Below are 12,057 nucleotides of genomic sequence, written 5' to 3'. Positions count from 1 at the left end.
GCAGAATTATTCTTGGGTTCTCCATTAGAAATAGAATTTTTAATATGGGTATAGTTAGTTCTCAGACAGCTTTGCTTGATGTTGTATGAAAAATGTAAGAACTTGATGTATTCTACTAGGGTCTTCGATTGAATGAACGAAAGGAGTTCGGTTTCTTGGAATGTTAGTTACATAATTCGTACTCGTATTTTAGATAGCTTGGTAGAGACTAATGTCCTTATTGACATGTACACTAGCTCGGTAGAGACTAGTGCTCTTAAACTCAGCCGTGTTACTATTTCAGACTGTTAAGAACAAAAGCTTGGTAACTTGGGCGGTTGGTGGGTATGGCATTCGTGGTTTGGTGAATGAAGGTCCTCAACTCTAACTGTACATGAAAAGGATTATAAAATTGTGCTCGAGAGAAAACATTTTACTTGTATCATGGATCTCTATGTAAGCTCAGATCTGCTTGAACAAGCTTTCAATATTATAGAGAAAATGCCCATTAAGCCATCTGAGTTTATATGGACAACACTACTTTTTTCTTGTAGGAGGTATACAAGTGTAGACGATTGGAGAAAAAGGTTGCGAATAAAAGATGGCTTGGTTTTGAATCAATATAATGCGGGAGTTTATATACTTTTATTGCTAATTTATGCAGATTTAGGACAACGGGAGAATCTTAATACGGTGGGGATGGTTATGAAAGTGTTTGGGCTGAAACCAGTTAACGCACACAGCTGGGTGGGAGTAAGAGAAGGGTATACAAATTCACTGTTGGGGACAGTTTGAATCCATATTCAGAAAAAAATGTTCAATCCAGTAGACATGTTGAAGGAGAATATCAAGAAGGCAGGATATGATCGAATCGGTTGGGTGCTAGTAAAGCTAGCGACCTATAACATGGTTATTCATGTGGCAACACAGACAAGTTTGCACTTTCTTTGGTGCTGATTAAGTGTGAAATGCACCACATTTGTTCAATTCGGATAGGAGAGAATCATCGTGCATGCCATGAGTTTTTCAAATTTATATCCAGAGTAAAAAAATCGTGAAATCATACTGAAGGATCCACATCGCCATTATCACTTCAGGGAATGCTATTGTACCTGTCAAGATTTCTGGTGATTGATGTTAAGGTGTGTTTTGTTTCTTGTTACAGTTTTGTTCTCTGCTTGCAAATTCACAAGCCTATAGCCTACAAAGATCTTACTCAAATAGTTAAATGGTATTCCGACTTGTGATTCATTTCGTACATTTTGTTGGTTTTTGGTTCTTAATCTATGAAATATCACTCATTCCTTTGTTCATTTGTTGTCCTCTCTAACCCAATCACAAATTCTGCAAAAAACAAGGTGTTAATGTAAACTGAGTGTGCTGCAACCATGACACCAGAACTAGCCAGGGGTCACACACATGTTTCATCATCTTCGACGAGTTAGTGAAGAGTTTCCGCATTTCGTTGCCAGGTAATTTGGGACTAAGTTCGTTTTTCTGTTGGGATCCTGTTTTACTATTTTAGAACAATTAGAAAGCTTACTTGATCATCTATTTATAGCTGTGAGGAATTAACTTGTAAGTTCTAGTTAGGAGAATAACATAGAAATACACTTAGATTGAGCCTATTTTGTAGAGGACAAGATGGAAGCGCATCCTCGAACAGTTTCAATAGCACATATCTTTCTCCAAGAACACAAATACATTAGTTTACCAGAGTTGAAAGTTTGAAACAAGACATGTTTATTCCTTTTTGGTAATTCTGAAATGACTAGTAGTGTACAAGTAGTTTTATTTGAAATTTGTTTCTTATATAAAATCTGAAAGCTGACATAATTTGGTTTAGGTTTGTTCTTGTATAGTGTATGGTAAAGTCCACTTAGCCCATAAGTACTATCTAAACTATTGTACCGACTACCAATTGTAGTCCTACTCTCCTTTTATTTTAGTGAACCGAAAACTATCCGCAACTGCCCTTGAGGTTGAGTTCACAAACTGAAATAAACAAAAAGAGCACATCAAATTTCAGATAATTTAGAAGTCAAGAGTGAAAGAAATAATTGAAGTGAGCCATTTATTTTCGGATAATATTAGTAGGACTCAACGGCTCACCAGAATGACCCACTGATCCCAATTATTGATGAATTAATCAGATTTGTCAAAGCATTTGATCATAATGGTTCTGATTTGATTTACAAAATAATCAATATTGGGAAATTCGTAATTTTGTTTGAAATATTTTGAACCGAAATCCGTGCTGTGGAATTAAGTTATCTGGTGTCTTCCCTGATAACTTAATATAACCATAATATATAGTATACTATTGTATACTAACCTCGATTTGTAGTTCTTCCCGTGTTGCATTTGCTCTGATATATCCAAATTCAGAAATCCTTACTAAACTCCAATCTTTATAAATCTGCCGATATTTATAACACATAATTGAATAAATCCATGGGCTACTAAAATTTCCGACCCAGTAAAATCTAAAATTTACACTATTTTTTCGCAATTTATGTTTCATTTTTGTTTCTATTTACTACAGATATGAAAGTATATAAGGTGAAGAGTAAACAGTATGCTTACAAAGAGGCGGGGAAATTTGTCAAGGGTGAAGCCTGCCATGCCAATGACTGCATGAACTGGAGCAGAATAGTTGCTATTATCATATGTGTATACTCCATTTGCATCTTTTGTAGGCATTGCTTTACACTCACCCTTATAAACGGCACACGATCTTTCGTAGTTGTGGACATGTCCCCACAGAGCAAGATCCACCTGATCATAAGTACCAGTTTATATTTTGTCTATGCAAATATGGGCAATTTTGTTAGATCCTAGAGGTTGAGTACTTAGAAAATAGAGTGCACGGATAACAACTTTCGATTCTTATATTCATCGAGAAGTGCTCAAGTTGACCATTTATAAAGGTAAGATCCAGCTCGAACCGAAAGATTTCTACCTGAGCTTAGTAGATAAGATAAGTTTAATTGGGTTCAACTTTCCCAATGAATATAGAAGTGTCAGGTGTGAAAACCTGGTAGGCCGGAGGAGTTTAGGTGATTTAGTGAGCTAGGCAAGGCGGTATGGGGTGGGGGCACTGGCTACATTATATCGAAATATGTGTTTATATTATGTATCATTTTATGTAATATGTTTCATTTATATTATATAACTAAATCCAATCATAAGTGATATATAAAGTATATTATAGAATATAGTTAGTTGAATGACCTAACACCAAAGTTTAATACGGTGCCTAAAGGAGCGGCAAATCAGATTGAGGGATACCCCGAACATGAAGCCTCTATAGAGGGTACAAATTTCCGCTCCTTAGTATCAGTTGCTACGTTTTCAGCTGCATTTAGAGTCAATTGCTTCACATAGTTAGAATGTTACTCTGTAGTGTTTACCTTATTTTCCATTAGTAATGGTTCTACGGCTTCGACAAAACCTTGATCCCCACTAAGCAATATGGAAGTATACATCGGTCTATGTCTGAAAGAATCAAAATCTTATAGATAGTTAATTAGGATCTTGATATAGTTTTTGTTAATAAGGAAACACTATTTAATATGAGAATTTATCATATTTACCCCATAAAAATTACCCATGGTGTTATCGATCTATTGACCGACTCCAAATCTTGCTTCATCCATTTCCACTACCCATAGATAAAAAGAAAAATTAGTCTCAGATCACAAACTAGTGGTACTTATATATATATATATATATATATATATATATATATATATAAAGGGACGTTGGTTGATCACAACGTTTGTCTGAGTCAGACGTACCCTCCTCTATCGGTCGCCATGATAAATTTATGCGTCGTAATAATGAGTTTATGCGCGGTTTGATGAATTCAGGTACTTTGATAACAACAAATTCACCAGAAGACTGTATAGATGCTCAATGGCAGTGTCTGTGCCCCTAGTACGAGGAACATGCTAGTATATGTATATATGTATGTTTCTTTTCGTTCTTTTAACAGGGTAAAATGTGGCGATAAACAAGAATGGACCTAAGCAAGTAATTACCTGTTCAGAGTCGACCGTCCAAGTATTCTCAGTGGAGATAACAGTGAAGTGAATGCTGGCTTGCTCAATGGAGTACCAGGGCTTGTCTTTACCAGGCGTGGGCATCTGAAAGTAAGTCTCATAAGCAACTCCACATTCTCCACCCGAATCAGGAGTTATATAAACCGACCCAGAATCTATATAATCTCTCTCATGGTTACCAATGGCAGTCATATAAGTAACATGAGAAGCTATTCTTTCTATTTGGTGAAGGAAGAAATCCCATTCTACCAAAAACCCAGTGGCATAACTTATATCTCCTATATGAAAAATGGAGTCGACTTCTCCTCTTTCCACTTCTTCTGTCATAGCATCCATCACTGAAGGAGATCCTGGCTGAATGTAGTGCTCAAGAGATTTGTCACGAGGGGCTTTTCCCATATCGCCATAAGCTAGGAACTTAAGCTTATCAGAGCCTCCAGCCGGGGGCGTCTTGAAGTTAATTTCATCACTCCAACCTACTGAATCACTTCCGTATCGATAGGAGTAAGAAGTTGACGGATTAAAGCCAGTCATGACAGCTGAATGAATGAATCCAGGATCGTGCCATCCAAAATCCTTTGCCGGACTTCCCACCACTGAATCTACATTTCATATATAGGCATCACAGTTAGGTATAATCAGTCTTAAGTCCTGGTATTTCTACTCTTTATAACGAGTTTACTCGTAAAGTGCAAATTAAGCAGTAGTTTATCAACATTTTTTACTAACAGTCTGTATTTTCTCTTGACAGACATCCGAGAACGTTGACCAGAATCTCCGGAGTCAAAATGTTGGATTTGAACAAAGAGTGCCTTCTAATTCCCCTCTTTCCGAAAATAGATAAAAGAATCGTAGCAGACTTTAACTACTTCTTGCGGCAAAACCCAAGTTAGGAACGGTTAACATTTGAAAGATGAATGCAGGTTCATGTAACCTGTGAGGCCCTTTGGCCCCGGGGCCCAAAGTGAAGCTTTGCTCGCTTGCACCCTAGGGCCGGCCCTGCACCCCAAATCTCTTATCATGTCGGGGTCAACATTTCATTGAAGGGAAGAAAATTAAGCATTGACATGTCTCTTTAACCAAGATCAACGAAAAATATCTAAATTTGGTACCGAATTAATATTTGACCGTAAAAATAACTTATGTGTAAGGTTAGATGATGCTAGTTGTGTAAGGTTTGATTAAACGTGAATCAGTCTAAATCTATCTACTTTGGCAGTTTGTGTATGTTTGTAGGGCTTGGTGCAAATAAAGTGACAACCTCCATATTGGTTATGAGAAATGTCACGTCACCCAGCCGGAATTCACTCGGGAGAGCGGCGGGGCATAGTATCACGGCTGATTGGTTATGGAGAAGGCATGTGTTCATTGAGAGAAAAACTTTGTCTATGTGATAGAGGTCGACAATGGTATCAGACCCTAAGATAAAACAAGTATTGCCGCCACAGTCTATTCAAGTCAAAGTCAACCTACATCTGGAGATTGTTGGGATACTTCCACATTAGTTGTGGAAGATGAAGCGGTTAGATCACAAATATGATGTTTTTATCTCTTGAGCTAACTTTTTGGGCGCCGTATAACCCAAGTACCCAACAAGTAACACCAGAGCTCGAGCTAGACTTATATTTAAATTGTGAAGCGCATATTATTAATTTAGATGGAAATAAAAATTGAGGAGAAATAAAAGATTTGTTATATTGCAAACTTGTGCATCCAGTAAAACTCATAGTATGAAACCGATGATCAGAAGATTACGGCCAAAAAGTTTACATGTTCGAATAACTAAGAAAATTACATTATAAAGAGCGAATATCAATTGTTTATTTTTTGTTGTTGCAAGGAATATCAATTGCTTAGCATTTGAATGAGATGAAAGGTTTGGTATATCAAGTTTGTATTATGGAACTAGCTTTTGGGTGAGAGAAGTCCATTGCCACTAGAAACACAAGGAAGGGCCAAGACTAGACTAACAAATGGTGTGAGGGAGAGAGGACTTACTGCACATATCAGCTTGTGTAAATGTAGTGACTTGTGATTTTTCTGATTTCCCACCAAGATATTGAACTTCTTGAGCTTCTTTGTCTCCACTTACCCATGTCACCCTCATCTGTCCAATTTAGTTTCCACATAACTATTATAAGGTAGGAAATGTTGCAAGATAAGTGTTCAAAAGTTGCAAAAATAATGGGTTATTTGAACTTTACCCCTAACAGAATTTGGTAACTCAATTTACCCCTTATTTAATTGGTAACTGATTATTTACCCCCTCTAACGGTTAAATTTTGTCAAAATTTAGATAACTTTTTTCATACAAGGCTAAAATAATCTTATCGTATGTGACGGATATGCGCTTAAAAAGATGTGTTCAATTTATCATCATTTTGGGCAAGAAGAATTTGGACATGGTAAAAATATAGAGAGAAAGGTTGAAAACAATTAGATATTAAGGGGTAAATTGAGTTATGAAAAAGAATATTTTAGCCAACAAAAAAAAGGTTGAAAACAATTCGATATTAAAAAAAATATTTACCTTACCAAAGTTGAATTTCTCGACAAGAAAAATAGCACGTATTTACGCAAAAAAATTTTATTGAGCAATAGAAAAGAAATTTACCGATGTTGCGGTGGAGTCGATGCTAGAGATATGAGCATACAAAGGTGAATTAGGGTTAGAGAATTTGAGAGGAGTAGATCTTTTTAAAATGCAAGGAGTAAGAAATCCACCCGTGAAGAAAACAAATTCAATATCTGTTCTAATATTAATCACATGAAATGTCACAGATCCCTTGCATGTATTCTCTACACATTTATCTCCTTCATATTTTTTACATTCTTTATTTTTGCACCCAAGGTAGGATGGGTCATTCTTCAAATATTGGCCCTGCAAATTCAATTCCAAATAAATTGTCAATTCTCAAAAATAATTTTGTGCGAACTTAAAATATCGAACATGTTAAACGATACAAATTGGTCTCGCTGTCTCGTTATACCATACTATAAGTATATGTCGTATGGTGACTATTGACTATTGTTACTTGATTGTGACTTATGAAACTTTATTCGTATAAACATCTTATCAGTGATTATTTTTACGCAAATTCGTTTAGAAAGCTGCAAATTCTACTCATTATTATTGGTAAGTTTTTAAGATAACCTCTTTCGAAAGTTATCATCATTTCATCTTTTTACGCAATATCTATATAAGTCTAACAAAAACAGCAATTCGATAGTGTTGATATTTTCCTTATATAAAGTTTAACATTAATACTAGTACCTACCTATAATTAAAATATATATAAGAATAAAAGAAATTCTAAATTATCTTCTTCCACATCTCAACACAAATTCTTGGTATGGTACTGAAAATTAGGGTTCAAAATATTACCTTAACCGGATAATGGCAAAGCAAAGGAAGAATACTAAAATCTCCAGTTTGCTGATAATTTATAGCATTAGTAGGACAGTAATTAACACTGTTTCAACGTAAATTAACCCAAAATTAGTGTAAAAAAGAGAAAAAATTTATAATAATTAACTTTGTTTTATGCAACTCACCTAGAGTTTGTGGGTGAGATCATGGCAACCCAATCGGAGTCCGAAGGTTTTAAGACACCGGAAATAGTGACGGTAATATACTCTTCATTCGAAAGCGTAGAATTTGAGCTTATATTAATCTCTAAATATGGACTCGGGTTCGGGCATTTAAACAACACTCTTCGGTTTAGTAAGCGAAAATCCGAAATTGATGTGTAATTATAAAATGCCTCAGTATTATTAACAATTAGAGAAGAAGAAGAAGAAGAAAATGAAAAGAAATCAATGAAGAAAATGAAGAGTAACAAAACATATGGAAAATTAGAGAGTTTTTTGGGTGAAAAAAGAGACATATTTGGAACAATTAAAGTTGATATACTCTAAATTAGTTAATCTAATAGGATCATAGAAAAGAGAGAGAGAGAGGGTGTGATTTTGAAAGATTTTAGTGAGAGAGAAAAAGAGAGATGATTGGTGTGATTTTAAATGATTTAGTTTTCAAGAATGAATATAGTTCAAGAAGTTATGATAAAATCTCATTGGACTCAAAACGTGGAAGTTGACGGTTTGGTTTCTTCAATGGGAATAGGACCCATTTGGTTTATTCCGCCGAGAAACTATTTTTGTTTCAAAATGGTTTTCTAGTAGTAGTTATGAAGAAGAAGAGGATAATATCCCTACACCTAATCAGACTCATGCCGACATCTATCACTTCAATTTTGAGTTGAAGTCTCACTCAATACACCTAAGTATAAGTGTAGAATTATAAATATTTATTTTAAACTATTGAGTTTTTAAATATGTTAAAAAAATGAGTTAATTCCTATATGGCCCCCTACTTTGTGACCAGCTTCCTTTATGGCCCTATTTTTTCGTAAATTCAAATATGGTCTCCTTTTCTGATGTAATTGTCCTAACCACCCTTCCTTTAAATCTTTTTTTGAAAATTAAAATTAAAAATAAAATTATAATTCCACCTCATTTCCTCTCCACCACACATCTCTCTCCATGTCAACTCTCTCTCTCCAACTCACCTTCATTTTCTCCGATTGTCTCCGGCCGGCGACTTCCCAAAAAAAAAGAATTTTTTTTTCTCTCATCTCTCTCTCTCTAAAAATCCGGCGAAGGGAAACCCCCTTCGCCGGATTTTTAGAGAGAGATGAGAGAAATTTTTTTTTTTTTTTTTTTTTGGGAAGTCGCCGGCCGGAAAAATTTCCGGCCGGCGACTTCAATCGGAAAAGATGAAGGTGAGTTGGAGAGAGAGAGAGGTGAGTTGGAGAGAGAGAGAGGTGAGTTGGAGAGAGAGAGAGAGGTGAGTTGGAGAGAGAGAGAGAGGTGAGTTGGAGAGAGAGAGGTGAGTTGGAAAGAGAGGTGATGTGGAGAGAGAGAGAGGGGTGAGTTGTAGAGAGAGATGAGGTGGAGAGAGAGAGGGGTGAGGTGGAAATAACTTTTTTTAAATGTTTTAAATTTAGAATTAAGAGGGTAGTAATGACATTTACTTGAAAATAGGGGGCCTTATTTGAATTTACGAAAAAAAAGGGGCCATAAAGGAAGTTGGTCACAAAGTAGGGGGCCATATAGGAATTAACTCTAGAAAAATATAATAACAGTTTCGAAGTCAAACACTGAAAGAAATTCTATTAAGCGTAAACATTTTTTTAAAATCTTGTTCTTGTATATTTTGAAACTTAAAAACCTTAAAATGAGTTCTTTTTAGAGGATATGGCATTAGAAGTCTAGAAGGTGAATCTTTTTCTTTCTCATTGTCTCAATCCGATTCAATTATTTATCTGAATTGTCCGACTCGTCTATATTTGAATCCGAATCGTATGACAAAACAAAATCAGTAATACAAAGATCTAAACTATGACATGTATAAGTTTTGATCTCAAATAAATTTAGATCAGACTTTGAAAAATATTGGTAGATATAAACACATCATATTGTCATGTGGAGTTTATTGAAAAATCGGTTAGAGTGGAACACATCATCTGGTGAGGAGTTAATGTATGAAGAAAAACTGAAACACGCAAATAAACGCCTCCACACTTACTTGATGATAACCGAAAGACATTCCCCATAACCTAAACTTTTGCTTCCACGAAATTTTGGTACCTGTCTGCTTTAGCTTATTCAACCTTCTAACCTACTTATAACAAAAGTAAAAAATTAGTACTACTTATAATTTTATAAAATAAAAGTTAGAACTTGTCTCTTTTCAACATTTAGGTAGTTTTTCTTTTTGGGTTTTTTCATTTTTTTTAACGAAATTCGGTTTTTCGCCTAATTCATTCCACGGAGTGATTCATGACAATAAGGTTTCAATAAAAATGTGATAAATTATTTTTGTTGTTGTGTATGAGTAGAATTATGACATTCTCAACCAAAAAAAAAAGTAGAACTATGACATAGCAACATTGCTCATATGTTTTGACACTAAAGGGGTTATCTGATCATAAGTCTTGACCTACAAGCAAAGAAGACATTATTATATTGATGGTGCCCATTTATAATCCATTATTGGATATACTTTTCCTCTGTTGAAGGCATCTGTCACAAACTGGCAAAATATTATTTCTTGTGTGACCAAACTAGTAAACTATATGTCCAAGGCTTTTGATCGCGTCGAGTGGAAATTCCTGGAGGCTATTATGAATAAGCTCGGTTTCTCCAACCATTGGATCAATATGATCATGGCTTGCATCTCCACCTCCACTATGGCGGTTCTTGTTAATGGACGACCGGGGCCTCCTTCACACCCACCTGGGGTATTAGGTAAGGGGACCCTCTTTCTCCTTTCCTATTCACCCTCGTTATGGAAGGCCACAGTCGTCTGTTGAATCCCTCCTCTAGGGATAATAGCTTTATTGGTTACCCGACCAGCAACTCCGACCTGAGTATCACACATCTTCTCTTTGCTGATGACTGCATCATTTTTGGCCGGTTTTCCCTGCATAACATCTATAACCTCAAGCAAATCATCCCCTCTTTCTGTGAATCTTCTGGCCAGTTGATCAATTATGCAAAATCAAAAATCTTCTTCTCTCGCAACTCCCACCTAAAATTCAAGAGGATGACCATTCGTAGTCTAGAAGTCCGCCAAGCCTCCCTCTCTGATAAATATCTGGGCGCCCAACTATTCATTTGTTCTAACAAAACAAAAATTTTCAATTCTCTGGTCGATCAAATCCAAGCTACTAAGCTTTCCAGATGGCAGGATAATTTCATGTCTCAAGCTGGTCGCACGGTTAATGTCTCGGCAATAGCCTCGGTCGTTCCTCGATACCAGATGCAATGCTTCGCCATTCCCAAAGGCGTATGCAATCGCATGAAGACCATTCAACGGTCTTATTGGTGGGGAAAATCCAAAAGCATCTGCACGAGGGCTTGGTCTTCCATATGCCTTCCTAAGATTTATGGAGGTTTAAACCTTCGTGATCCTTACTTGGATAACCAAGCCCTCTTGGGCAAGCTAGCCTGGCGTCTTCAGACAGAGTCAGACACCCTCTGGGTTAAATTCTTGAAGACCAAATACTTTCCTTAAACTTCCTCTCCTGGCCCTTGTCGACCCTCTCACGCTTGGATATGGAAAAGTATTCACAAGCAACTCAAAAATATAACCCCTCTTTCGTTCTGGGAGGTTCATAATGGTCACTCGATCAACATCTGGACGGATAACTAGATCCCTTCCCTCTTGACCCCTATTCCTAATCCTACTAACTCGGACCTTTTAACTGTTGATCAGTTTATTAATAATAACACTTGGAATGAAAGCCTTATTACAGAGGTGCTAGGTTCAAAAGCGTTTAGCCTCAACTCGACTATCCCCCTTATCTCTGAGGGTCCAGATCAGTTAATTTGGCCCCTTACCAAATTGGGTAAGTATGATGTGAAGTCTAGATATAATCATCTTATCAATGGTAACCTCAACTCCAGTATCATTGTAGTTCCCTGGAAGTTCATTTGGTCTATTCATACCATACCCCGTATCAGTCTCTTCCTCTGGAAATGTTGCACTTATAATCTCCCCATCCGTCACTTAATTGGTAAATACATTGGCAATATAACCACCTGTAGCTATTGCAGTTCCCTTGAAACTTTGGACCACACATTACTTCACTGCTACTTTGCTCGCAGTATTTGGTTTTACTTTAATATTATTACCTCTAACATTGATTCGGTCTTTAACGGGATTTGCTCTTGGAACGATACGAACTATAAGGTTAGTGAACATCAAAGAGCTCTGCAGACAATTATCTTATGGCATATTTGGAAAGCGAGATGCACTCTATTCTTCCAGAGAGAACCTCCCTCTTTCAAACAGGTAATCAACCAAATATTAATCTCATTCAGGAATCATACTATAATTAATGACTCTAAAGGCATAAGTAGGCCAACCAATACCCTGGCTAAATGGCATCCGCCCCAGAAACCCTTTACCAAACTTAACACTGATGTCTCATTCACTGATATCAAAGAC

The 12,057-nt window shown here is 36.3% G+C and overlaps 1 protein-coding gene across 3 annotated transcripts; it reads right to left on the bottom strand.

The window, feature by feature from the left end:
- Positions 1-1,662: 1,662 nt before the first annotated feature.
- Positions 1,663-9,482, bottom strand: LOC147566925 (putative inactive purple acid phosphatase 27). Of its 3 annotated transcripts, XM_086653501.1 has the most exons (11): positions 9,186-9,482; positions 7,599-8,400; positions 7,429-7,516; positions 6,658-6,924; positions 6,042-6,150; positions 4,023-4,645; positions 3,576-3,643; positions 3,393-3,477; positions 2,566-2,757; positions 2,315-2,398; positions 1,663-1,974 (listed from the first exon to the last, which is right to left on the bottom strand). In XM_086653501.1, the coding sequence occupies exons 2-11, from the start codon at positions 7,928-7,930 to the stop codon at positions 1,909-1,911; spliced, it is 1,914 nt and encodes a 637-aa protein (XP_086509627.1). In that variant the 5' UTR covers positions 7,931-8,400; positions 9,186-9,482; the 3' UTR covers positions 1,663-1,908. The 3 variants fall into 3 exon arrangements, 2 of the variants coding, with proteins under 2 accessions (XP_086509627.1, XP_086509626.1); XR_015230615.1 differs by lacking the exon at positions 9,186-9,482 and having other exon boundaries at positions 2,566-2,786; positions 7,599-8,318; XM_086653500.1 differs by lacking the exons at positions 2,566-2,757; positions 9,186-9,482 and having other exon boundaries at positions 7,599-8,318.
- Between the last annotated feature and the right edge of the window lie 2,575 nt (positions 9,483-12,057).

Source organism: Eschscholzia californica, unplaced genomic scaffold (assembly GCF_041429995.1).
Source record: "Eschscholzia californica isolate CP2 unplaced genomic scaffold, dmEscCali1.0.p SCAF_1, whole genome shotgun sequence".
NCBI lineage: Eukaryota > Viridiplantae > Streptophyta > Magnoliopsida > Ranunculales > Papaveraceae > Eschscholzia > Eschscholzia californica.
This window is presented reverse-complemented; position numbering and strand designations above follow the sequence as displayed.